Source organism: Ammospiza caudacuta, chromosome 25 (assembly GCF_027887145.1).
Source record: "Ammospiza caudacuta isolate bAmmCau1 chromosome 25, bAmmCau1.pri, whole genome shotgun sequence".
In the NCBI taxonomy this organism is placed as follows: Eukaryota; Metazoa; Chordata; class Aves; order Passeriformes; family Passerellidae; genus Ammospiza; species Ammospiza caudacuta.
In genome coordinates, this window is record NC_080617.1 from 4,010,183 (window position 1) to 4,037,993 (window position 27,811).

At 50.0% G+C, this 27,811-nt stretch overlaps 1 protein-coding gene across 1 annotated transcript in view; it reads left to right on the plus strand.

Moving 5' to 3' along the window:
* EPHA10 (EPH receptor A10) overlaps positions 1 to 26,948 on the plus strand; it is a 31,972-nt gene extending 5,024 nt beyond the window's left edge. The window contains exons 4-17 of the mRNA XM_058819742.1: positions 7,645 to 7,800; positions 8,983 to 9,324; positions 14,575 to 14,699; positions 17,086 to 17,239; positions 18,642 to 18,750; positions 19,445 to 19,500; positions 20,240 to 20,365; positions 22,657 to 22,842; positions 23,919 to 23,980; positions 24,068 to 24,271; positions 25,415 to 25,564; positions 25,663 to 25,856; positions 25,930 to 26,094; positions 26,834 to 26,948. Coding sequence (XP_058675725.1) covers positions 7,645 to 7,800; positions 8,983 to 9,324; positions 14,575 to 14,699; positions 17,086 to 17,239; positions 18,642 to 18,750; positions 19,445 to 19,500; positions 20,240 to 20,365; positions 22,657 to 22,842; positions 23,919 to 23,980; positions 24,068 to 24,271; positions 25,415 to 25,564; positions 25,663 to 25,856; positions 25,930 to 26,094; positions 26,834 to 26,948 — 2,144 coding nt within the window. The remainder of the gene's footprint in view (positions 1 to 7,644; positions 7,801 to 8,982; positions 9,325 to 14,574; positions 14,700 to 17,085; positions 17,240 to 18,641; positions 18,751 to 19,444; positions 19,501 to 20,239; positions 20,366 to 22,656; positions 22,843 to 23,918; positions 23,981 to 24,067; positions 24,272 to 25,414; positions 25,565 to 25,662; positions 25,857 to 25,929; positions 26,095 to 26,833) is intronic.
* The last annotated feature ends 863 nt before the right edge of the window (positions 26,949 to 27,811 follow it).

Genomic DNA, 27,811 nt, shown 5'->3' on the forward strand with positions numbered 1-27,811 from the left:
TGGCAGGCATTTCCCACAGCCTTATCTGTAATGTTAAAATTACTCTGGAACATTAATATCCCTATTGATACGCTTTGGACACGGTTTAATGATTTGGTGACTGTACAGCTCACAAGGTTGTGTTTAAGGGCAGCTGCACAAATGGATGCACCCTCTGCCCTTAACAAGGCATCCCACTAATGAACCTGGGGCTGGGACCACTTCCATCTTTCAAAGGCAGGTCAGAGCCAGGTGTGGGATGCTGGCTGCCATGCTCTTCCTCAGGGTGTGCAGCCTCTGAATGGAGACAGTTGCTGGGCTAATGCCACCCCTGGGCACCTTCTTGCCAGCTGGGACCTGAGAGAGGAGGTTAATTCTTCAGTAAAACACATCTGAAAAGACCCTTTGATGTCCAGGTGATACCTTGGATGTCCCTTTTCACCTCACAAACACATTGAGAAGAAAACAGCTAAAAGTCCCAGGCACTGGAGTTCCCCACACTGGAGGCAGGAGGTGCAGTAGGAGATGGAGCTTTCTGCCCTCCAGGAGCACATCCAGGCTGGAGGTTCTGCCTTCCTCCAGGTTGGTGGGATGCCCTTCCCAGTGCTCTGGGCAGTGGCTTCTCCTTAAGAAGACCTTATTAAAGCTATCAAATTGAAATCTCAGTGCTGTTGATTGCTTCAGTGGCTGCATGGCAGCTTGCCACGCTTCCCACATCTGTTTGGAGTGGGGATTTACATAGTGAGTCCCAGAAGGCTTTTGCTGATGTTTCAGGTTTCTCTGTGTTGAGTTTAAATAATTCATATTCTCTGAGGAAAAATATTTGAAGTAATTTAATGGACATAATTAAGTTTCTCTCCCCTCTCACAGAAAGCAGGTCATTAGTCATTCTCTGTGGAGCAGCGTCTGATGTCTGGTCAAATATCAGAAAATAGTTTTTAAGGGTTGAAAGTTTTGGGTTTGTTTGCAGCCCTGCATTAGGATAGTGCTAAGTGAATAGCTTGAAAAGATTCCTGATGAAAGCTGTGGAAATCCTTCAGTGAGGACAAAAGCCCTTGAGCTGGAGGCAGCTTTGGGAGTTTGGGGGTGTTAAACCAGCCAGGTGATGGCACCACCACTGTGATCCTGTGGAGGCTTTGGAGGGCTCTGAGGGTGTGAATCCTGCATGAAACCTCTTGGTCACAGTTTATTTTGCAGGTTTTGTGGGCCTGAGAGGTCTGGGTGGTGGACTGGGGGTGGTAGGGGCTTTGCTGGTGCCTGTGGGGTGACATGGGGGCCAGGGTGGTGGTGGCAGCAGGACTATGGAGGTGACAGCAGGGCTGTGGTGACAGCAGGACTGTGGAGGTGGCAGCAGGGCTGTGGAGGTGATAGCAGGACTGTGGTGGCAGCAGGACTGTGGAGGTGGCAGCAGGACTGTGGAGGTGATAGCAGGACTGTGGTGGCAGCAGGACTGTGGAGGTGATAGCAGGACTGTGGTGGCACCAGGACTGTGGAGGTGGCACCAGGACTGTGGAGGTGGCAGCAGGACTGTGGTGGTGGCAGCAGGGCTGTGGAGGTGACAGCAGGGCTGTGGTGATGGCAGCAGGACTGTGGTGGCAGCAGGACTGTGGTGGCAGCAGGACTGTGGAGGTGGCACCAGGACAGTTACAGGACTGTGGTGACAGCAGGACTGTGGAGGTGACAGTAGGACTGTGGAGGTGACAGTAGGACTGTGGTGACAGCAGGACTGTGGTGGCAGCAGGACTGTGGAGGTGACAGCAGTGGAGGAAGCAGGACATGAACTGCTGAAGGTGTTTACCCTTGGTGGCAGAGCTGGTGTCCCTGTAACCCTGATTGAATTACTGAAAGCATCCTGTACCAAGAGAAGGTTTGTGTCCTCACTCTGAAATTAGGAGAGATGACAAAAAGGACAACAGGGTTTCTGACTCTGCTAATTCTGCCTGCAGGAGAATTAGCCTTCCCATGAAGGAAGCTAAGGAGAAAGGAGAAGCTAAGGAGAACGCTGAGCCTTCCCATGTCCAACCTTCAGTCCTGCACCACTGACAAGTTTGCATGTTTCTGATGAATTGTTTTTCTGTTTGGTGGAGTGCAGCCATCTCTGGGGTGGGGACTGCACAACTTTAGTGTCTGTTTAACATCCACCCACAAAGAAGAGGAGAGTTTGTCACTGAAAATACACTCAGACTTGTCTTGCCTGATGTATCTCTGCAGCCAGCTGCTGCTCTGTGCTTCCTCTGACCATAAAACCCATTCCCAGCAGATGCACAGCAGGCAATTGGGCAGCCCTGTGCTCTGTGGATGATCCCTTGCCCATCCCTGTTTTGTTTTTACTTGCCTTCTCAGCTTTGATGTGTTTTTGCCATTAATTTTGTCAGGTGTGAGCTGTAGCCCCTTTGTGCTGGTTGTTTTGTGTAAATGAAGCCCTGATGTGGGGGATCTGCCTGACATTTTCATTCAAAGTTGTCTCCTTCTGCTTCCTCTCTTCTATCCAATCCCTGGTAATATCTGCAAGGAGAATTTCAGCAAAGCTCAAGGTTAATATTTACCAGCCAAATTTGCTGCAAATAAGACAACTTAAACCAGACATTGCATTAATATGATGGAGGCCAGTTACCAAAAATAGCAGCCAGCCACTCTTCTTTGACAGAAACAGTAAATTTGTGCTCTGGCAAAGTTTCCTCCTCAATTCATTTCCCTCCATTTCTGACAGCCCTGGCAGGAGCCAGCTCTGCCCTGCTGCTGTGTCCCATGCTCTGCTGCCCCCACCAGCACCTGGAGCCCAGCTTGGTCTGGTCAATGATGGTCTAATTAGTGTCCCTGTCCCTTGGCTACGTGGGAATGACATCACTGGAAACAGTTTTAGAGTTTAGTGCTTTGTCAGGATTTTTAAGTGACCTTTTAAAGAGATGAGGGTTGCTCATCCCTTTAAAACCTCACACAGGAGGTGGCTGCAGTGACAGCCTTGTCCACAGGTGCTGTTTGAAATGGGGAATAACAGAAATTCCCCCTCCTTGTCTGCATCACTGGGTGGATTTTTGAGCAGCATGTTGAATTCAGCCAGCTATGGACAAGACACAAGGAAGATTTATTTGTATTTCTCTTAGGGAGAAAGCAGAGGTTTAGGGTGGGAGTGGGATGTGGGGTGAGTCAGATGTTCTTCTGTCCTTTGGATGTGTCCCACCACAGCATTGTGTCACTGCAGTGTCCTTAGGTGGAAAAGAAATAGTTCCATTGAAAGTTAGAGCAATTTTTGACAATATTTTGTCATTTACTGCAAAGATACCTCCTGAAGCCTGAGGTCTGCTTTTCTGTTTAAATAGAAAAAAGATGGATCCAAGTGTACAGCACTTGGAGCTTTTGATTTGTTTCATCTTTTATACATTAGCTTACAAACCTGTAAGTGCTCCTGGAGTGTTCTTTATCTGCTGACTGATGCTGGAGGATTATGCATACATTTATTTTTTCCTCCTGGGGCTCTGCAAGTTGCACAGAGCACCAGGTTTTGCTTTCATCACAGATGCAGCCACAGGCATCCCACAGTCAGGCTCTGTGCTTGCTGCTGTGTGGAACTGGAGGAAATTCCAGAGGAAATTCCAGAGGAATTCTGGAGCTGGACACATTGAGGGGGATTATGAGGTGGGATCAGCTGGGTGCTGCTGCCCACCAGCCACACACATGGAGCAGCAAAATGAGTTCAAATGAGTCCCTAATTTTTGCTGCTGTGTGGAACTGGAGGAAATTCCAGAGGAAATTCCAGAGGAATTCTGGAGCTGGACATGTTGAGGGGAGGTTATGAGGTGAGATCAGCTGGGTGTTGGGTGCTGCTGCCCACCAACCATGCACATGGAGCAGCAAAACGAGTCCCTAATTTTTGCTGCTGTGTGGAACTGGAGGAAATTCCAGAGGAATTCTGGAGCTGGACATGTTGAGGGGAGGTTGTGAGGGATTGGATCAGCTGGGTGTTGGGTGCTGCTGCCCACCAGCCACACACATGGAGCAGCAAAATGAGTCCCTAATTTTTGCTGCTGTGTGGAACTGGAGGAAATTCCAGAGGATATTCCAGAGGAAATTCCAGAGGAATTCTGGAGCTGGACATGTTGAGGGGAGGTTGTGAGGTGGGATCAGCTGGGTGCTGCTGCCCACCAGCCACACATCTGGAGCAACAAAATGAGTCAAATGAGTCTCTCATTTTTGCTGCTGTGTGAAACTGGAGAAAATTCCAGAGGAATTCTGGAGCTGGGCATGTTGAGGGGAGGTTGTGAGGGATTGGATCCAGCTGGGTGTTGGGTGCTGCTGCCCACCAGCCACACGCATGGAGCAGCAAAATGAGTCCCTAATTTTTGCTGCTGTGTGGAATTGGAGGAAATTCCAGAGGAATTCTGGATCTGGCAACATTGAGGGAGGGTTATAAGGTGAGATCAGCTGGGTGTTGGGTGCTGCTGCCCACCAGCCACACACATGGAGCAGCAAAAAGAGTCTCTGTGCAGTAATGTCCAGCCTTGGAGGTGTCCATCCTTTGGGATTGCACGTTCCCTTGCTGCTCGCAGCGTGTCTGAAATAATTCTGCCTTTGGAAGTCCACACAGACAGATCCACACACAAATCGCTCCGTGACATTTGATTTCAGAGCAAGCTGCTCTGACAATTACAAGCATCACAAGTTGTTTGCAGGACTCCTGTGAGGTTAAGGTCATGGATATCATGGATAACGTGTTGGATGGGCTGTTGAAATCCAGAGGGGACGTGTCTTGCCCACAGCTGAGGGGGTTTGTGTGAGCTCAGAATGCTCAGCAGGGCTGTCCTTCTGTCTGTCTGTCTGACTGGTCAGCCAGTCCTTCACCAGGAGCTGCTTGGTGGCTGCATTAGGGAGCTGAGAACACAGCAGTGAATTGCACTTGGCTGAGAGGATGTGCCTGCTTCAGTGTGTCCTTGAGGAACATTCTGGCATAAATAGCACAATGAGGTTCTGTCAGTCCTGGCTGGATTCATCAAATGCACTCTGGTAGATATTTCCAGACTGTCTTTCTTCTGGACTAAATCACGAAATTTAATTTCTGCTGTTAAGAGTTCCTTGTTGGGGATGCACAAGGATCTTGCCCTTGGACTCAGGTTTTCGTTTTAGTACTCCACAAATTATTTAACAAGGACAAAATTTACAGAGTAGCATTGTCTAGAGGTGTCAGAATTGCTGGCAACGTGTTGGACCATAGGCTGTTTGTTGAAAACCAGTTATTAAAAACCTCCAAATTGTGTGGAAGGCTTTTGGATTCTCTGGGGTGGTGCAGCCTAAAGTTCCCATCCTGGCAGCCATGGAACAAGGTGAGAAGAGCCTGACTCAGTGCTTGCATTGATTGCTCCTCATGCTGGCTTTATCCCTCTCACAGAGGCACAGAGATTGGACATGGGTGCTGTCCCTCCTCTCTGCCTGCAGTGTTGATCACAGCTGGTGCAGCAAGGCAAGGTGAGACCTCAAACTCAGCATGGAGGGGCAGGAGCCTCTCTGCCACCCAAGGATGTTTTCAGCAAGGCTCTTTGACTACCTCAGTGCAGCACTGAAGCTCTGTCAGTGATTTGGTGCCCTGTCTGGTTTGGGCAGGGTGTCCTTGTCCATGGGCACTGCTGGCAGCATCTGTCCCTCCTTGGGGCTGCCGCTCTCTCCTTCCCCCTGTGCTGGCCTGAGGCACTTTGCTTCTGAAGCACTGATGAAATGTTTGGAACATAATAAACAGTGACTTGATAATGGGATTTGGATGGATGGAGTAGGGCTGTGTCAGTGAGGGGTCAGCAGGAGCTCCTGTGAGAGATGCATTGGGAACAATTTGGGTGACAGAGGTGACATTGCAGGTTTGAGTGCTGCTCAGGGAGGGCTGGAGGGGCCCAGTGCTCCCAGTCTGCCCTTGCTGGGAGGGATTTGGGCTGTCAGGCTGCCTGTGGTGCTGTCCTGGTTCCTGCTGTGGCACCCCCAGTGCTGGCTGCCTGTTTCCCCAGCTGTGGCTTTCCTAAAGAGCATTTTTATGAATGTCTGCTTCAACAGAGAAAATTAACACACATTAAAGCAGATGAACTTTGTCAAATACAATTCCAGGACCAAAACTGGAAAGGAATTGATTTTGGAAGACAACCCAGTTGTAGTGTTAATTATAAATGCCTGTATAGGCATTTTGAGTGAGGCTGCAGCTGTTATTAATTCATGCTGGCACACACAGCACTGCTGCTGGTAGGACTTCACTGGGAAGGGGAATGGAAAGCTGTGCTGTGCCACTGGAGTAGGAAACCATGCATTTTCTAGGTCTGCATCCTCAGTTACCCCTGCTTTCCCCATGGCACAGGCTGGGAATGAGAGAGGACGTTGCTCTTTCCAAAAACACCCTGGTGCTAAGAGAAGCCTTTCCCAAGGTTGCTCCATGCTGGCTAATTAGCCAAGCTGCCTCACAAATGAGTGCTGCTGCTTTGGCAGTGTGCAGGCAGTGTTACAGAGGGGGAATGTGCTCTCCCTGGCAGTGACAGGATCCTAAATGTGTTCCTCCCCTCTTGAGGAGCTCCTGTGGTCAGCATGGTGGAGCTGGAGAGAGGCACTCGATCCATCTGACCCATGTGACTGCTTCTCTTTGGCTCTGGGACAATGAATCATTGAATTTCATTGTTTAATAATTTAGTTGTGGTAGCACCAGAGGACCAGGAACATGACAGAAAGCAGTGTACAAAAAAAGAGAATTTCATTCTATAAATTGATGACCTGATCCCCCAAAGAGCTGTCACATTCCCACTGCAGAAATAAGCAGTGTGAAACGACAGGGACACCTAAACCAGCTGGAGACCAAGAAAAACACTCGTAGGATGAGGTGGAAGAGGGTGGGAGTTTGTCTGAAAAAAGAAACAGAGACACACACATGATGCATCACATGTGCTGGGCACTTTTGTTCTTTTCAAGGGCAAGGTTTGGACAGCCAAGATAAAAAAAAAAAAGCAAATAAAGCTCATAGCTCCTTGTGGAACATACTCACATGTGGTGCCTGCTCCTGGGACATGCAAATTGGGGCATTTTGTGGCATTATTAATGTCAGGCACTTCTGTAAACTTACTTCTGGCTGTTGGAAAACAGGGTGGGCTATTCTGAAAGACACTTCTAATTGTGAATGTGCAGTTTCCTGCCATGAGATGTCAGATTTGTGTGACAGGCACATCTGAGGGATGGGGTCTGGGTTTAGTGTTGGATCCCATCATGTTTGTCAACAGGATTGATTTTCCTGTCTGATGCAGTGATGTTTCTGCTCTGTGTGGTGGTCAGTGCTGCCTAACTAAATGAAAAAAGCACACTGTGTCTCCATTCTATGAATACACTACAAGTTTTGATTTTGGTTTCTCAACTCTAAAGAGAGAACTGGAAATTTCAGGAGTCATTTTAACATTTGCTATTTTTTCCTGGTTTATCCAGCACCCTAGACAGGGAATGACATTACTGGGAAAGTCAATGCAGAGCTACAGAACCCAAATGGGTAAAACCAAGGGAATCTTTCTTTGTTGGTGCCAGGATCATGCAGGTGCTCAGGGAAAGCAGCTTAGAGGGTGGTGTCTGCAAAGGAGGCTCCAGGAAACAGGGAAATGCACTCATCAGATGTGTCCCAATTTGTGTGGCTCTCCCCTTAACAGCCTCTCTCTCTTTCAGCTTGCCTTCCAGGGTTTTACAAGCTCTCCCTCCGTCTCCCTCTGTGTTCTCCGTGCCCTGAGCACAGCTTCACACATGAGGAAGCCTCCACCTTCTGTTTGTGCCAGACAAATTACTCCAGGTCTCCTTCAGACCCACCATCTGCCTCCTGCACACGTACGTCTCTGTCTGTCTGCCCAGGCACTCTGTCTGTCTGTCTGTCTGTCCAGGCACCCTGTCTGTCCTGCAGTGCCCAGGGCTGTGCCTGCCTGCTCTGTGTGCTCACCTCAGTCTGTGCTGGGGTGGGGATGGAGGGGATGGAGGGGCTGTCCCTACAACCCAGACTGGTGAGGCAGATGTGCAGTCAGGCTCACAGACTCCCTGATAAACTGGGGCACTGTCATTTAGTCACTATAATTCACAGGTTTTAATTAAATGGCCTCTAGTTAATTGGACTGGACTCCAGCTGCTCTGGTGATGGATGCTGTCCAGCTGGCAGCACAGGGATGAGGAACCCTCCGTGTCTGCTGAGCATGGCTGGGCAGTGTGTGACCAGGAGTGGGCTCCCAGGGCTGGTGCTGCTCAGGGAGGTGCTGGGACCAGCCAGGTGCTCCTCACTGTGAGCTGTGGCTTGTGGTGCACACACACCCCTGCAGCTCGCATCCTCTGTCCCACATCCCACCAATGCCTCCACGTCCCCTCGTGCCACCTCTGGCTGTCCAGGACCTCCTGTCCCCTTGTGCCACCCCTGCCTGTGGCTGTCCAGGACCTCTGTGTCCCCTTGTGCCACCCCTGGATATCCAGGACCTCCCTGTCCCCTCATGCCACCCCTGCCTGTGGCTGTCCAGGACTGTCCCCCTGTGCTCTACCCCCAGTGCCTGCTCTGCTGCTCCCAAAGAGAGCATTTAGGTTTGTGATGTGTTATTCTTTGAGCCAGGTCTTATGAGCTCTCAGAGAAACCCATCACACCTGAGACAGCTCAGCTACCCTGAATGGCATAAAATTAGCAGCGTGACTTTTGAGGCAGTGTTGGAAACAGAAAAAGGTTTAATAAAAGGCAAAATGACAAAGCTCTAACAGAGAAAAACCCATCCAGGTTTTGCAGGGGCAAGAGGTGCTAAAACACCCCACAAAAGTGATTATTTGCTTTGTTGAATTAACTAAGTGGGAGCTCTTGGCCTCTGTCCAGTTGGGCAGCCCCAGGTTTGAGGTGAAGTCCCCAAGGTCCAAACTGCGAGAGGAACTTGAGGGCATTATCCCTTTTGAAGCAGACAGAATAATTCAGTCACTCCACCAACAGAGAGCACATTCCTATATGTTTACCCCAACACCTGTGCCCTGACCCTGTTTTCCTTGCAGGCCCCCCCTCAGCCCCCAGGAACCTGGTGTACAGCCTGCGCCAGAGCTCGCTGGTGCTGCACTGGAGCGCCCCGGCCGACGCAGGCGGCCGCAGCGACCTCACCTACAGCCTGTGGTGTGCCCGCTGCCCCGCGGGGCCACCAGGGCACTGCCAGCAGTGTGGCACCAGCGTGGGCTTCGTGCCACAGCAGACGGGGCTGGTGGAGCGCACGGCCACGCTGCTGAACCTGCTGCCCCACGTCACCTACACCATCCGCGTGCTGGCGCTGAACGGCGTCTCGGCCGTCAGCCCGCTGGGAGGGCAGCAGTATGCTGAGGTCAACGTGTCCACTGGGCACACAGGTAGGTGACACTGCTGGAATAATTACCAATATAGCTGGATGGGATGTGCGTGAGCTTGTCTGGCCTTGCCGCTGAACCAAACAGCAGCACTGTGGTGTTTCACCCCACAGACACTTTGGGCTGGCTGGGTGTGTGGTGTTTCACCCCACAGACACTTTGGGCTGGCTGGGTGTGTGGTGTTTCACCCCACAGACACTTTGGGCTGGCTCGGTGTGTGGTGTTTCACCCCACAGACACTTTGGGCTGGCTGGGTGCTGCAGCTGGGCCCGTGGGGACAAGTCCAGGCCTGCAGGAGCTCTGGTGGTGCTGGGATGGAGCTTCCCCCCATAACAGGGGCTGCTCCTCAGGTTTCCCTCTGGCAGAGAAGCTTTAAGGCGATGGTGAAGGAAAGGAGTCGGTTCTGATGGAGGGTTTGGATGCAGAGCTTTATTCTGGCCCACAGGCCTCTGAATGCAGCACCAGCTCCAACAGAACTCCCTGAGCCCGTGGTTGCTGCTCCTTTGAACCCGGGGAGAGGGGCAGGGAAGGGGCAGGGAGCCACCAAGCAGGGACAGGAGGGGAGGGACAAAGGGACAAAGGACACCTGGATGGCCCAATGCCCCCAGGGGTAGAGGGCATCCTTTGAATCTGCCAATCACTCGACACCTTCTGGAATGCCAGGAGTGACAGACAGTGCTGGGAGGGGAAAGGAGAGGTGACTGACACACCTGGGAGGGAATTATCAGGGGAGGAACCAGGCTTCTGGGGTAAACCCTGAAATCACAATGCAAGAGCACAGATGGGGACAGCTCGCTGCTTTGTGCCCCTGTGGCTGCTTTGCTCTGGCATGTTGTATTTGACACTCCTCTGGGAGGCAAGGTGCTGTTGGGGAAGGTGAAACAGGAAAGCCTCATAAATATGATTGCCTGGCAAAAGATTTTGAGAATATGGAAACTCTAAGCGAGATTGAAATGAAAGCAAGCTTTGAGATCCCTCAGTTACTGAACAGCAGGAAAACAATGGCATGGCCAGCTGAAGGTGATCCCCTTTGGAACAATCCCCTCTGCTTGCAGACAGGCCCAAGACTCAGAGCAGACCCTGCCAGCTTGGCAGAAGGGGCCAAAGAGGAGTTTTTAGGGTTTAAAATGTAACCCAGTGTGGGAATGTAATGATTCTTATAGGCTGTATGGAAATGCTGTAGGATTTGTATCTTGCACTAGACTGGTTAGTGAGAATGAGAATATTCAGCACAGAAGAAGATTTATGGTATTGTAAGGGGAACTTTGCTCTCTTACGCTCTTACCTTCTTTACTGTCTCTCTCTCTCTCTCTCACCCTCTCTCCCCTTCTCTTCTCTCAGCCTGCTCTGAGCTGTGGCTGGCAGCTCCCAGCAGGGCCCTGCACCCAGGCCCTTTGCAATAAACCACAAGTTCCCAGCCCTGGCTGCAGAGATCTCTGCTCTCTGTCCATCCCCACTGTCCCACCCCCATCGCTCCTACACAAGGAGTGAGCCTGGTGACAGCCTGAGATGTGAAGGGACAAGTCTGCTCTGAGATCTGGCTGCAGTTTGAATTTATAAATCATAAAACCCCCTTTGATGAAGCAGCATTTCCAGCCCATTCATCAAAAAACCCTCCTTAAAATAGATAATTCAAATGTTGGCTATCCTTCAGAAACAAAAAAAATTTATTTCCTCTCTCTATCCTGTGCTGGTCTGTGACACAATTCTTACTGTAACTGTCCCTTTCCATTTCCAGTTTGGCATTTCTGTTCCCTTGGGTAAGGGGAAGTGAGTGCCCATCCTGTGGACAGGTCCCTGAGCAGAGGGGTTGGCTCAGGAGTCCCTCCTGAGGTATTGTCTGTGCCAAAGGACAGTCAGGTCCCTCCTGTGCTGTTGGCTCTGCTGAAGGACAGTCAGCTCTGGCTTGTCGTGTCCTTGTCCATTCCTCTGCAGTTACATTATTAATTTGCATGAAAACCCTTTCCCAAGCCACACTTAATGGAGACAGATGATCCTCAGGTACCTCTTGGCAGGAAGCGGCCAACAATTTCATCTGAAGAGATTAAACTTTGATCTTGTTAGAAATCATTCTCCCACCACTTGATCAAATGCTTTTTTGTGCACGTTGCTGCTTTCTCTTCCCTCATGCCATAATCCCTGTGGCTGCATTGGGGGATGCTGTGCTGCAGACTGCTCCTCAGCTGAGGTGTCACTCCTCATTAGGATCTTTGCTGTTCAAGGATGGATTTAGCTCTGGGAAGGTCTTCTGCCTCCTGAGCTCAGGCCAGGGGCACAGAGAACAGGCTGGGATGTGGTGAGAAGCCATTCCTCCATCCTGGTGCAGGCAGAGAGACCTGGAGCTGCCACCTTGCCTGGGCCCCCAGGTCTGAGCTGGCACAAGCTCAGGTGTGGGCAGTGAGTGCCCTGTTTTCTTAGGGAGCAAAGCAGCAAGTCAGTGATGCCAGTCATGCCTTGGTGTAAGAACCTGAATGAGAGATGTGGGACTCCAGGCTGCTCTCCAAAATGCAGTTTATTCCATCCAAGGTGTTACAGCAGTCCAGGGTTGTGGGTGACAGAGCTGTGCCAACAGCTGTCAGCTCCCGCTGCAGGCAGGCCTGGAGACACTTTGGTTTTGGTTACAACGCATTCTTTTGGTTACAACACTTACTTTTCTTTAAGTCCCAATGCGTTCTATACTTTTCTTTTGGTTACAATCCATTCTATACTTTTCTTTGCTGAGCATCTCAATACAGCAGAACCAATCTACACCTTAACTTTTATCTATAGCCTATCAGAACTACTATAATTACCATATTCACATTAGTGTTCTCCAATCACTAAAAGTCAGTACATTACTGTTTAAGCTAGAAGTTGGTTTTTCTTGCAGTGGAAAATTCTGAGACCTTTTTTCTGCTTGTCACATCAGCAGGCTTGTTTGCCTGTGCTATCTTTCTGCTTGGTAAAAACATCTTCTTGTTTGAGGTGGGTTTATCCTTTGCTCTAAGCCATAAACCCCCTTCTAACTAACACACCCTTTGGCTCCTTGGTTATCCAGTGAGACTGGCTCAGCAATTCTTTTCTTCTATATCAAAACTTGCTTTCTTTTCTATTCCTTCATCAGACTCTACATTTAAAAATCTTTCTGCTAAGCACACATATCTGTGAGACTTCCTTGTCAAACTTTCATCCTTCCCAACAGTCCTTGGCTGCTCAGAACAGCTTTTCCCCTGGGGAAGGGGGAAATCTCAGCCCCTTGCTCAATACCATGTACTCCTGAGGGAACTGAAATGCACGTCAAGAATGTGGATAATTAATCCTGTAATCTGCTCAAAATCAATGTCTCTTGTTGAGCTGTCAAGTCTCCAGATGCAGATGGTGGCTGGGAATTACCCAAGCAGCTGAGGCTCAGAAGTTTCTTGGAACACTGACAGTTTTTATTGCTGGGGCTGCTCTGCCCTGGGTCCTCTTGCCTCTGCACCATTGGCAGGGGTTGACAGTGATGGTTAACCCATTCCTGTCAACAAAAAAGGGGAGAACTGTGGAGAAGCTTGTCTCCTGAGCTCTGTCTGCTGATAAGCATGTTCAGAGGAAAAATTAAACAAGAAGCAAGACCTTATTTAGCTGTCAGAGCCTGCTCCTCTAATCCAGCTCCATGCTGTCCTTCCCCTCCAGCACTCACCAGAGGGAATTGTCCATCGCTCCTTGTAATTGCAGCCAAAAGAAGAGATGCAATTTAGTCTGCAGGTGGCAAAATTAATACTGTGTTTTTTTCTAATCTGTCCCCAGCATGAGACTAAATAAAAGTGTTTGAGGAGTGAGGGGAACTGTTTGCTTGCAGGAGTGGAGCTGCATTAGCCATGTAAATGTGCACTCCAGGCCACTGTCATTTGTATTCCCGGCAGGAATACAAGGCTCCTGCCTTAAAGAGCTTTTAAATCTGCTGCTGATTAATAATGCAGCCAGTGCCAGAATACAGCCTCCTTCCTGAGGCTGGAGATGGGGGTTGAGCTGGATTTGGTCCTCCAAAGCAGATTTGCCTGTGTGTGCCCAGGGCTGACTCAGTCACTGTGGGGCAGTGGGGCTGCAGGATGAGCAGCAGAAGTCTGAGCTCCTGGGGTCTTTGTCCTGAAAAGGTGCCTCTTGATGGTGAGGCAGCTTGTCTGCTTTGAAATGGAGATATCTGAGGCATGTTCAGTGTTGGGATGTTAGTAACTGGTGAGGGAAGGGAGAGCTAGCTCTATCTGCACAAGCAGGGGGATTTGATGTTTGTGCCCAAGTGCAGCTGTTGGGTGCAGTGAGTTGTTCTGGGGAAGGACACAGTGCCACATGTTATTTTATGCCTGTTCTGCTGTAGTTTTATGCCTGTTCTGCTGCTACCCTGCTTAATCAACAGGAGAAAACCCACGTACAGGGGAATGGAGTTTATAAAATCAGGCTGAGTGGTGAATAATTTAATGTTTGCTTTTTCAAATAGAGGCAATGATAGGAGAGCTTAAAATATTGATGGGAAACACATTTTTTTCTTCACAGTGTGAAATGCTTTATAGCCTGTGTGATTTTCTTTAATGTTTTTTAAACATGTTTGAGGCTGGCACCTGCTTTTCTGTCATGTACCACGGGCTCTGCTCTAAAGCCCATCTGTGAGTGAGCAGGATTTTTCCTGATGACTTTGTTAACAGTCAGGACCACACAGTCAGGTCTCTCCAGTCCATTTCCAGGATTCAGAGACACAGGAGGGCAGCTGGGTGATATTTTATTGATGGGGATCATACAACACAGTAAGGAGCACTTAGCTTATCTCACAAGAGCAGGACCCAAGGCAGGTGTTGGGGGATAATGTTGGATTATGTCCCACACCCTGAGGGAGCTGTGTGGGCCATGGAGCTGCACAGGAGCCCCTTTGACTCCTCTCACAGGGAGCCAAAGTGACTTGGAATCAAGGGGCAAATCACCATGAATAAAACATCATGAGGGCTTTTTATTTCAGCAAAGATTAATGAGCTAAGTAATAAATACAAAATTTCACAGATACTTAAGTTTACTTTCTAGGGACTTGTTCCTTTCCACAGGAGTCTTGGTGGGACAGAGACAGGTCCAGTGAATGTCCTGATTTGATGGGAAGTGGATGGCCACCAGCTCATCCTGGACCTATTCCAGTCCTGATTCAGAGAGAGGGGATTGGTATCTGCAGAAGCCACACACTCTGTTTAAGTGAAATGTTTTACTGGAGCAGCCCCTCAGTCAGTGCCCTTTTCCTCTCTGCATTTCCAGAGCCAGCTCCTGTCACTGACATCCGCACAGACAGAGTGGAGCAGAAGAGTGTCACCCTGTCCTGGCAGGAGCCAGGCCTGCTCACTGCCAATGGCACCGAGTACGAGGTCAAGTACTTCGAGAAGGTGAGCTCTGGGTGTGGGAGTCCTTAAAATCACAGGGCTGTGGGAAAGCTGCAAAAGGCAGCCTCAGAAACAGCAGAACTGTGATTGGAGCTAAGCAGAAGCCGTGAGACTGGTCAGCAGAAAAATTATGTGAGAAGTAGAAAAGTAAGGACAAATAGAACAATGGTCTGTGTATTAATGCTTAAGGAGTTATTATTAAGGAATATTAAGTGTTAAAATTAGTAAGCAGTAGAAAAGTAAGGACAAATAGAACAATGGTCTGTGTATTAATGCTTAAGGAGTTATTATTAAGGAATATCAAGTGTTAAAATTAGTAAGCAGTAGAAAAGTAAGGACAAATAGAACAATGGTCTGTGTATTAATGCTTAAGGAGTTATTATTAAGGAGTATTAAGTTTTAAGGAGTCTAGAATAACTCTCTAAGCTACAGAAAAGTTTATCTAGCAAGATATTAGGAAGTTCTGAGCTTAATAATGGAGCTCTGTGCATTGTGTCTTAAGGCTTGCAAGCAGGTATTGTATTTGAAATAAGCAAGCATTGTTTAACCAAAGGTACCTGTGCTTATAGTGGTTGGATGGAACTACTGTCAATGTGCTTTTGCTTTGTGTGATTGGTCAAAAAACTTTTAAAGTAAGTTGTAACATTGAGTTCTTTGTCTGCTGCCTGGGATGTGAGCTGGTGGCATCTTCCCATTGTCATCACCATGTAATGAGTCTGATGCTGGAAAATAAAACAGCTCAAGGCTGTTCCCCAGCAGTCCCACCCTGTTTGTGATTTGTACAAATTTGTACATATTGCCTGGCTGGCAATACTGGGCACTGCCATGGGCTCTGCTTGTGCCCCTGGCTCTGTGTCCTTCCCTTGCCCCCTTCAGGAGCAGGGGTGCTGCGTGTGCCCATCCATCTGGGACTGACACCACAGTGGTTCCTACATCCTGGAGGAGATGCTCTCTGTGTTCCCAGCCTGCTCTCCAGGAGGGTATTGCACCTTGTGGTCTGCACTGGTTTAGGACTGAGAGCCACAAACCTGTGACTGTGGGTGGCCCTTCTACATGGGGAATATTTTTATGACAGTTTTTTGATTTTAAAAACTGCTGCTGTTTGACAGGTGCAGTAGGTTGGGAATTTTAGGAGAAATACCAGTGGGGAGAGCAGGGACAAAGCTCTAAATGAAAATGAATGCAGTTTATGACACAGTTCTGCAAATTACCTTATCTGCGTGCGCTCAGGCTCGTTCTGGAGCTGATGGTGTGTCAGGCACACTGTGCAGGTGACATGTCAGCATTCTGTATTTAGAAACAAGCTACCCTGAAGCTGATTCATATTAATGTGATTTGCAGCATCTGATAGATTTGAGAGGAGGGATCTGTGGAGGAGGGCAAATGCTGGAGCCCAAGACAATAATTCCTGTGCAAATGGGCTGCAGCAACATGATACTTGGGGTATGAAATGAGGAACCTTCCTCCTTGAGTAGAGAATTTAAATTCAGTTTAGCACTTATTCACTGAAATGAGCCTCTTGATGCTGACATGGATATCAGCTTAGTTCCTAATCTTTGCTTTTAAAGCTTTTGTTTTTACTGGGAAGATTCAAAGGGGGAAACATATCAAATGGAAACACATTTGGTAGTGATGTGAGCAGTGCAGTGAATGGCTCCTGCTCATGCCCATGCCCATGCCAGACTGTGGGGCTGGGACACTGAACTGTGGGGCTGGGACACTGAACTGTGGGGTTGGGACCAAGAACTGTGGGGCTGGGACACTGCCTGTGCTGAATTGTGGGGCTGGGACACTGAACTGTGGGGTTGGGACCAAGAACTGTGGGGCTGGGACACTGCCTGTGCTGAATTGTGCGGCTGTGGGACACTGGACTGTGGGACTGGGTCACTGAACTGTGCTGAAATGTGGGACTGTGGGACTCTGTCAGTGCTGGACAGTGGGGTTGGGACACTGCCTGTGCTGGACAATGGGGTGGGGACACTGAATTGTGGGTCTGGGGTGCCCTTGGGGCTCCACCTGCCTTTCACCAATCCCCACAGATTTGCTCCAGTCCTCAGCATCTGCAGCAGGGGAGCAGGGAAGGACTGGGCAGTGCTGCTGGCTGCTGCCACAGCTGGGCCTGGCATGGGCAAGTTGCCATGAGGGGTGGCACAGCTGCTCCCCACCACCCCATTTTCTGCCTTCATGTCCTCACAGCACCATCCACCTCCATCTGCCATCTCCTGTGACCTTCCCATGTAATTTCTGTTGATCAGACATGCAGTGGATGTATAGTTTCTTTTGGAGGCTGTCCTGACGGGGCCCAGAGCTGAGGACAGGGCTGTGCCATGCTGGCTCTGTGTCACAGCTGTCAGTCCAGCTCCATCTCAGGTATCTCATTATTTCACAGGATCAGAGAGATCAAAGCTACTCAACTGTGAAAACCACATCAACGGCCGTGACAGTCAATAACCTGAAGCCTGGTACCCTCTACATTTTCCAAATCAGAACATCTTCCTCTCCAGACTACAACCCTGGCATTGAAGTGGAGACATTGGCAGAGTGTAAGTGCAGCAGGGCTCTAGCTGAGCCCTGGGGATGCTGTGCTTGCAGCTCATGCTCCTGGTTTCATGGAGCAGCACTTGTTCCTCTGGTTCTGCTGCTCCAGGTCTGAGGGTCACTGCTGCCCAGGAATTTGCTTCTCCTTGCATTTTCCCATCAGATGTTGATGAGGTTGGTCCTGCCTGTGCTGGGGGAGCCTTTCCTGTCTCTTCTCAGTGAAGAGTCAATGAGGGCAGCTGCTCTCTGGCTCCTTTCTCATGAGGAGGCTGGGACAGGCTCTGCTCTTTGGCTGAGCTTGCCCAAAACCACGCTTAGTTCATGGCTGCTCCCTGCTGCTGTCCTGGCTCAGAAGGCACTTGGCTTGCCTGCTCCTTGGCTGGCTCAGGGCAGCCAGCAGCAGTGTTATCTGCTGAGACTTCTCCTTTTAAATTCCCATTCATAACTCTGGTCCAAAAGCATCTTATTTCACTGAGAGAGGGCTGGAGGGATGTTGGGCTTCAGCACAATCCCCCACACTGGCTCGAAGAGCAAGGCTGAGCTGGCTGGCTCAGAACAGCTCCCACAGATTGTGTTTAACAGGGCTTTAAATTGCCTTCATTTGCCACACAGAAGACATTTCAGAATTAATTGAAGCCAATAAAATTTTTATAGAGAATGTAGTAGCTATCTAATACCCGTGTTTGCAAAAGCAGGAGGAAAAGGGATTAATGTGATGAAAGAAAACTATTTGTGAGGCCATAAATTTTGATATGTTCCTCTGATAAACAGGATTCTTCCTCAGCTCTGATTCCCAGCACCAGGAGCTGGTGCAGTAGTGCTGGACTCTGTCTGTCAGCATGTTGGACTGATCCCACCAGCCTGGGCTCTTAAAGCTGAAGCATGTCACAGACATGTTTTCTGAAAAATCCTTTCCTTAGCATTTTTTCTCCTGAGAAGCTGAGAGGCCTCAGGAACAAAATGTAAACAATGATTATCTGATGCTGTGGAATGCAACAGGTGCATCTGTGATTGGTCTCATAGAGTTGTTTTTAATTAATGGCCAATCACAGTCAGCTGGCTCGGACTCTCTGTCTGAGCCACAAACCTTTGTTATTCATTCTTTCTTATTCTATTCTTAGCTAGCCTTCTGATGAAATCCTTTCTCATATCCTTTTAGTATAGTTTTAATATAATGTATGTAATAAAATAATAAATCAAGCCTTCTGAAACATGGAGTCAGATCCTGATCTCTTCCCTCATCCTCGGACCCCTGTGAACACTGTCACAGAACCAGAACATGAATTGTTGTGAGGATGGTGAAAAAAGCAGCCAAACTCCCACAGCTCTTCTGGCCATGGGAGCAGTGAGCAAGGCTGCTGCTCTCCTCAAACCTGGCTGATGAGTGGCTCTGCTTCCCTCCTGCAGTGACAGTGGCCTCCAGTGAGCAGAGCCCCGTGCTCATCATCGCCGTGGTGGCCATCGTGGGGCTGATGGTGCTGCTGTCCCTGGTGCTTGGTGTCATTGTCTGGAGGAGGTGAGCAGGGCCAGCTGTGGTCCAGGGGGGTTTGAGCTGGGGTGAGGAGCTACTGCCCAGGTGCTGCTGGGCTCTTGGAGTCTCTGTACTCCTGGCTGACCCTGAGATGTGTCAGAGTCTCTTTTACCAGCCTGGCACCCAAAGAAGGAGTCAGGATTCTTCTGTTCTGCTTTTCAAGGTTGTTTATTTGCTGTTATCTATGACCTGCTGAGATCTGTCTGGCAGGTCAGGTTGTGGCACAGTCCCTGCCCTTGGGGTGGTGTTGGCTTTTTATACTAAAAACTACTTGTACTTTATTTACAATAATTTCCCAATACCTATCACCTATGTTAGACAGTCTGTCTCTACTCTAAACCAATCCAGAAGTGCCACCATCACAGCAGAAGATGGAGGCTTAGAAGAAGCAGGAGGCAGGACAGGACATGCCCAGATTCCTCCATCTTGCCTCCTGAACCCCATTCTAAATCCCCAAAATTCTACTTTGTCACCCTGTGATAAATTTACTTACATTCGATTCAAACTCTTGTGGCTTGTAAATCTTCACACAAAACTGATAATTGTTTCCATGGGCTCAAATCAAAGGCACAGGTGTTTGTGACTCTGTGCCAAGGTCTCTGAGCCCTCTGTCAGGGTTTTGAGTCCTCCAGAGGAGTGTCCTGCGTTCTGACACTGAGCATCTTCATTCTCTTTGCAGGCAGTGTGGGTACAGCAAAGCCAGCCAGGATGGGGATGAGGAGCTGTACTTCCACTGTAAGTGGCACCAGCTGTCACAGCCAGTGTGACTGTGGGGATCCCTGATTTATCCCTGATTTATCATTGTTAATATCCCACCAAAGGAGCCCTGAGCCCTCACTTTTGAAGTGCTGTCACCCTGGGTTATCCCAGAGCAGGGGCCAGCACAGCAAGGCTCTCTGAGGAGCTCCATGTGCCAATGTCTGTCCTGGCTGCATGGGGGTCACTGTGTGCCAGAGGAAACGGGGACACTTGCAGTTTCCATGGGGTGTGTAAATTATTGTCAGCTTCGCAAGCAAACAGCCTTGTGTTCTGGGGCTACTCTGGATTATTGAGCAGCAATATTTTACAGCAGTTGTCAGAGGGAATTCAGATGTAGGGACTGATGAGTTTATTTGATTCCAAGCCTATGGAGTGCACACATGCTTTTCTGTTCCCCAAAGCATCTCAGAAGGAGAAGAGCCTGCCTTGACCATTCCACTTGGCTTTGGAGGGTGGGAGCTTCACTGGAGCAGAGGGGCTGCTCTCCTTTACCCAAGAGTTGTGGTAATAGAGCAGAGCAGTTGGATTCACTCAATCCTAAAAAAAAAAATCTTAGGAATCTTAGAACTGAGTCTTTTGCTTTGCTTATAGAAAGGTGGTACATTGGTTCTGCCCACAGACCAGGAGATGGATGAGCTGGGATGGTGTTTCCCAGGATGGGTGGGTGGAAGTTCTGCTGAGCCCCTCTCCTCTGCCCTTTCTGCCTTTCCTGCAGTTAAAATTCCAACCAGGAGGACATACATTGACCCCAGCACCTGCGAGGACCCCATGCAGGCTGTGCACCTCTTTGCCAAGGAACTGGACAATGCCAGCATCAAAATTGAGAGGATTATCAAGACAGGCAAGTTCCAGGGGTGGTGGCTGTGCTAGTGTGCTCCCCTTCCACTGGGCCATGGCAGTCCTGGGGGTACCCACCTGCAGCACAGGAATTTATCCAGTGAGGGTTTTATCCAGAAGCTTTGTTCCTCATTCCTGGTGTTTTCCTGAGGCACTGAGCACAGCCAAGCCACGCAGAGCAGAAAGCATCAGCAATTATCTGCATCTGGGCAGTTTGACAGCAGCATGAAAACTATTTATAAATACGTGAACCTAATGATTTATCGATTTTCATCAACTTCACTGCCTAAAACTTAAAAGCAAATTAAAATCCCCTGACTGGACCCTAGAGCCTTAATGGCTGCTGTATGCCAGAATGTGGGAAACGTGATCATTCTTTGTCATTTGTTTTCCTAAAGATAAATTCAGCTGTAGCAGCAGCAGAGGTGGAGGAAGGGAGGAGGGAGGGCTTTGCCTGCAGCTGAAGGACAGTGTTGAAGAGGAGAGGACACTGAAGAGGGGATGAGGTTGCCTCTGAACTGCAGGGTGGAGCAGCTCAGAGGAGCCCCATGTACCTTTCATGAGCAAACTGGTGTTCGAAAAATCAAGAAAGAAATTAGTAATGAAGACATTTAAATCTAAGGAATTGGGAGTGTGTTTGTCTCACTGCTGACCTAACAATAACCTGATTTCCAAATCAATAAAGCTGCTCATAGCTACATGCTTTTTGCTGTCAAGCCAATATTAGTTTTTTATGTTGGGAATTCTGTAGCTGCTGTTGTGGAGCACATGGCTGTGCAGTGGGATGTTCTTCCTCAAGGATTGCAGGAACCCTCCCTCACAGCCCTGCTGTGTCCAGCTCTGTGGGAAGGAGACCAGGAGGCAGAACCAGCCAGGCCCAGAGCATGACCTTGGTGATTACTCCTCCTCTCATGGGCTAAAACACAATATGCACTGGGGCAGAGCATGGAGAGAACACTGAGAGGCTCTGGAGGGTCAGCAGCTTCCATGGGGTGTATAAATTATTGTCAGCTTCTCATGAACATGAGCAGACAGCCTTGTTTTCTGGGGCTACTCTGGATTATTGAGCAGCAATCATTTTACAGATAACAATTGTAAGACTATTGGAATTTACCAGTATAGCTGGACAAAACATGCCTGAGCTTGTCTGGCCCTTGCTGCTGAGCCAAACAGTGGCACTGTGGTGTTTCACCCCACAGACACTTTGGGCTGGCTGGGTGTGTGGTGTTTCACCCCACAGACACTTTGGGCTGGCTGGGTGTGTGGTGTTTCACCCCACAGATACTTTGGGCTGGCTCGGTGTGTGGTGTTTCACCCCACAGACACTTTGGGCTGCCTGGGTGCTGCAGCTGGGCACATGGAGACAAGTCCAGGCCTGCAGGAGCTCTGGTGGTGCTGGGATGGAGCTTCCCCCCATAACAGGGGCTGCTCCTCAGGTTTCCCTCTGGCAGAGAAGCTTTAAGGCGATGGTGAAGGAAAGGAGTCGGTTCTGATGGAGGGTTTGGATGCAGAGCTTTATTCTGGCCCACAGGCCTCTGAATGCAGCACCAGCTCCAACAGAACTCCCTGAGCCCGTGGTTGCTGCTCCTTTGAACCCGGGGAGAGGGGCAGGGAAGGGGCAGGGAGCCACCAAGCAGGGACAGGAGGGGTGGGACAAAGGGACAAAGGACACCTGGATGGCCCAATGTCCCCAGGGGTAGAGGGCATCCTTTGAATCTGCCAATCACTCAATGCCTTCTGGAATGCCAGGAGTGACAGACAGTGCTGGGAGGGGAAAGGAGAGGTGACTGACACACCTGGGAGGGAATTATCAGGGGAGGGACCCAGGGTTCTGAGGGAAACTCTGAAATCACAACGCACCATAAGACGGAATTCAGATGTCGGGACTGAGTTTATTTGATTCCTAGGAGTAAACTAGTGATAAAGATTAGTTTTGCCTGGGGGTTCATTAGCAGGGGAAGGAGTTGAACCATCATTTTTGGTGTATGGACCTGATAGCTTGTTCAGCTGACCCTACTAGAAAGTAATATAAAGGAAATATGGAGCATTTTGATTCCTCTAGTGTGGGTTTGATTCCTGCTTTTCTAAGTGCTAGGAGATGAGAGGGCTGGTATATCTCCATGTTCACTTTGTCAAAGTGACCCTCAGTGTTCAGGCACATTTCCAGTAGGGCCTTAGGTAAGGAGGTAGGCCTGCGTAGGTAGGCTCCCACACATGCACAGAGCTCAGGATGGCCTGGTATGAGTGCAATCAGTCCTGCCAGGGATGTGTTTAACCCATTTCTCTGCCATGCAGGAGAGTTTGGGGAGGTGTGCCGGGGATGCCTGAAGCTGCCCAGCAAGCGCGAGCTGCCGGTGGCCATCCGCACGCTGAGGGCCGGCTGCTCCGAGAAACAGCAGCGCTCCTTCCTGGCCCAGGCCTGCACCATGGGCCAGTTCGACCACTCCAACGTCATCCGCCTCGAGGGGGTCATCACCCGAGGTACATTTATTGGAATATTTACCAATATAGCCAGATGGGACATGCCTGAGATTGTCTGGCCTTGCTGCTGAACCAAACAGCGGCCCTGTGGTGTTTCACCCCACAGACACTTTAGGCTGGCTGGGTGTGTGGTGTTTCACCCCACAGACACCTTGGGCTGGCTGGGTGTGTGGTGTTTCACCCCACAGACACTTTGGGCTGGCTGGGTGCGTGGTGTTTCACCCTACAGACACCTTGGGCTGGCTGGGTGTGTGGTGTTTCACCCCACAGACACTTTGGGCTGGCTGGGTGTGTGGTGTTTCACCCCACAGACACTTTGGGCTGGCTGGGTGTGTGGTGTTTCACCCCACAGACACTTTGGGCTGGCTGGGTGCGTGGTGTTTCACCCCACAGACACCTTGGGCTGGCTGGGTGTGTGGTGTTTCACCCCACAGACACTTTGGGCTGGCTGGGTGTGTGGTGTTTCACCCCACAGACACTTTGGGCTGCCTGGGTGCTGCAGCTGGGCCCGTGGGGACAAGTCCAGGCCTGCAGGAGCTCTGGTGGTGCTGGGATGGAGCTTCCCCCCATAACAGGGGCTGCTCCTCAGGTTTCCCTCTGGCAGAGAAGCTTTAAGGTGATGGTGAAGGAAAGGAGTCAGTTCTGAAGGAGGGTTTGCATCCAGAGACTGCTCTGACTGCTGCAGCTCTCTCCCATGAGTGTGTGTGCAGAGCCTGGCTATGGATGTGATAGTTAAATGGATATTTGTGTAAATCCAAAGAAACCAGAACATGTGAGCTGATTCTAACCCTAAAAACTACGGTTTTCATAAGGAAAGGAAGTTCTGGCTGAGCTGGTTGCTTTTGCTTTCACTGGGCTGTGCTGTCCTTTGTGATTCAGAGCTTCTGATACTGGAATCCTTCCCAGCTGGGAATGGCAGGGAAGCCTTGGCCTAGTGCTCATTTTAACTTGGCTGAGATAACATCCTTATCTCCCCCAAAAGCCAGGCAGTGCAGGAGTTGGCACCTGGATTTGTAACCCCTGCAGGGTCTGAGTGATGGCAGCACTGACACCATGCTGTTTGTCTGTCTGTGCAGGGAGCACCATGATGATAGTGATGGAGTACATGGGGAATGGCCTGCTGGACGCCTTCCTCAGGGTGAGTACTGGGGTGTCTGCCCAGCTTGGACTCTCCTGGCCGTGTTCCCATGGTTGCCCTTTGGCTTTTCCTCCTCTGCTTTCACAGAAACACGAGGGGCAGCTGACGGGCACGCAGCTCATCTGCATGCTGCAGGGCATTGCCTCTGGCATGGCATACCTGGCAGAGATGGGCTATGTGCACAAGAGCCTGGCTGCCCACAAAGTCCTCGTCAGCAGCAGCCTGGCATGCAAGATCACAGGGTTCAGACAGCCTCAGGAAGACAAGATGGAAACCATCTTCTCCACCATGGTGAGCTGCATTTTCCACATTCTGTTGGCAACACTTTTCCTAGGCTCCCATCTCCTTCTTCAAGTATGAACAGGGATTCTGCACCTTGGGCTTCTTTCTCAGGTGGAAATCCAATGTGTTTGGTCAGGGACCTTCACAGCACCATGCCTCCTCTGCCCACAACCCTGCTGCACAAATCACGGCAGAGGGACTTGTGTTTGTACAGCTGTGAGGTGGTTTTCCTTAAATGTCAGTGTACAAAATGCCATCAGCTCTTCCTGGGGACATCCTCCTCCCCCATTAATATTTCAAGACTCACACTCCAGTGTCGCGTACAGTTGCAGGGACGTTTTAAACAAATTGAGGAAAAAGTTTTCTTTTAGCACTAAATGTGCTCCTGGCACATGGGTTTGCTCAGTGTCCACCCTGTGATGCCAGGCAGGGCACGATGAACAGTGAATGCCTGCCTGGGAATTGCCAGCATTGGCCACATCCTGCTGGGCTCTCAGAAGGTTGCAGTTTATTGTAGCCCCTAGATATGTGAAAAGTCTCTGTTTTGGCTGCATGTTCAAAGAATGAGTCAGAGCTCTTCAGTTCTTGGTCTCAGAGTTGTTTATTGTATCTTATCTATAAAAATTTTTCTCCTGCCCTGCCAAGGTCCATCCAGCAGGACAATTCCAGGCACTCTGCCTGCCCCCAGGGTGGTGTTGTCTCTTTATACTAAAAACTACGTGTAAAATGTTTACAATAACTTTCCAATACCTATCACCTATATTAAACAGTGAGCTTCTACGCTAAACCAATCCCAAAGTGCCACCATCACAGCAGAAGATGGAAGTAGAGAAGAAGAAGAAGAAGGGCTGGACATGCCCAAGTCCCTCCATCTTGTCCCCAAAACCCCTATTCTAAAAATCCCCAAAATCTACTTTTTCACCTAGTGATAATTTTATTATTACACTACTTTAACTTCTGTGGCTTTCAGGTCTTCATACAAAGCTGGTAATTTGCTCCATGGGTCATAATCAAACCCACAGGTGTTCTGGGCTGTGTGCCAGGGTCTCTGAGCCCCCTGGCAGGGGTCCTGGCAACTCTGGACACCCAGAGGGATGTCCTGAGTTCCTACACTGGGCCTGTAAATGATAAATCATTCCTGCCCTTCTGCAGCGTGGGAAGAGCCTGGTGCTGTGGTCAGCCCCTGAGGCCATCCAGTATCAGCACTTCAGTCCTGCCAGCGACGTGTGGAGCTTCGGCATCGTCATGTGGGAAGTGATGTCCTACGGGGAGAGACCCTACTGGGACATGTCCCACCAGGATGTGAGTGCCCTGCAGCTGCAGGAGGGGCTGGGAGGCTTTCCCCAGGGTTTGCCTCTGGTTTGCAGCACCAGCTGACCCCAGCCCCTGGTGTCGTGCAGGTGATGAAGGCTGTGGAGGATGGGTTCCGCCTGCCAGCCCCTGCCAACTGCCAGCCTCCCCTGCACCAGCTGATGCTCAACTGCTGGCAGAAGGACCGCAGCCAGAGGCCCAAGTTCTCGCAGATCCACAATGCCTTGAGCAAGCTGGTGCAGAACCTGGAGCCCCCAGAGTGCCCCAGCTCCACGTGTCCCAGGTGAGCACACCTGCCTGTCCCTCCTCTGCCCTGCTGTGCCCCACTCCCTGTTCACCCTGCTCTCTGCTGGCAGGTCCCATGGCACCTCCATCCCCCTCTCCAAGAGAACATTCTCGGCCTTCCCCTCGTTCAGCTCCGTGGGGGAGTGGCTGGAAGCTATAGAAATGGGCAGATACAAGGACAACTTCACTGCTGCAGGCTACTGCTACCTGGAGTCTGTGGCCAGGATGACAGCCCAGTAAGTGACCCCTTCTCCTGGCTGTAACCTCGTGTGTGGGTGCAGTGAGAGCAGAGCCACATCCAGAGTGATTTACTGATAACCTGTGGTGCTGCAACACAGGGTGGTGGGCTCAGAGCTGCCCCACACTGGTGGGCTGCCGGCTCCTGTTAGCCCACAATGCCTGGTGTCAGGGTCAGTGCTAAAGCTTGGGGATTTCTTATTTATGCATTTTCCTACTTGTGCATGCGTGGAATGGGCACTGCCTGGCCTGGAAGCAGTCAGTGTTGGGGCACACGGTGGTGGTCACAGTGATGTGAAATGCACATCAAGAATGTGATAATTAATCCTGTAATCTGTTCAAAATCAATGTCTCTTGTTGAGCTGTCAAGTCTCCAGATGCAGATGGTGGCTGGGAATTACCCAAGCAGCTGAGGCTCAGGAGTTTCTTGGAGCACTGACAGTTTTTATTGCTGGGGCTGCTCTGCCCTGGGTCCTCTTGCCTCTGCACCACTGGCAAGAGTGCAACGATTCCCAAATGGGAATCAAGTTAGCTCATCTCCAGATGCTTTTATATTCATTAGCCACATCTTAAGTGCTGTAAATACACACTTGAGAAGTGTGGATGGTTAACCCAATGATGGTTAACCCATTCCTATCAGCAAAGAAGGGGGAGAAGGTTGTGTGCTGGGGAGTGGCTGCAAGCTGGGTTTGTCTGTAAGGATTGTGTGTGCTGGCTGACGTGGGGCTCATTTTGCAGAGACATCCTGAGCCTGGGCATCACTCTGGCAGAGCACCAGAGGACCCTCCTGAGTGGGATCCAGAGCCTGCGGGCCCAGGTGATCCGGATGCACGGCCGGGGCGTGCAGGTGTGACACTGTGTCTGCAGCCCCTGCTCCTGGGGAGGAGAGACCTGCTGGGCCAGCCAGCCCCACCTCTGAATCCTGGGGGTCTCAGGTGGGCTGTGGGAACTGCTGGGTGCTGCCAAACACATGGTGGGAGAGCAGGGCTGCTGTCCCCTGTGCCAGCCCAGCATCCCCAGGGTGGTGCCTGGGGGACGTGGCTCTCCCCAGCACTGTTTGTAAGATGAGTCAAACTAGTGATGCCATTTCATGTGGTGGTTGAGTTCACAGGGTGGGATGGACCTTTTTGCACTGTCTTAATCCAGAGCCAACACTTCTGTATCTAGGATCCTGCTGGTGAATCCATGGGGACTTTTATACAGCCTGACAGATCACAGCAACCCCACAAGGAGTTTTTATTGCTTTTATATTTAGAGAGCAGCTCTCACCCAATGCCCAACTCCTGGAAGGTGACTTTCCCCATCTGTGCTGAAGGAAACTCTTTCCCAGTTGCATCCCTTCTGCTCCATGAGCTACTTCACAGAGTTTTGACACCTCAGCTGGTGAACAAAACCAAATATTCTCCAGTAAAGCACAGAGGAAATGGTGCTGGCTGCATCCATGCAATCCACACTTTGTTTTGTGAGCACTGTGCTGCCTGCCTGACACACTGGCAGCTCCCAGAGCTGCAGCCTGATTCCTGAGAAGACATAAATAGCATCTTAATAATACGACTTTCCTTGAGGTTTGTTAATTAAATGGGTATTTGCAGCTCTGTATGGAGTTTTGTAAGGTTTTATTGTGATCTGTAAGTGTCTCAAGTGAATTATTAATGCTGAAAGGCAAAGATTTACATAGGGGATGAAGGCTCAGAGTCTGGTTGGAAATGTGCTCCA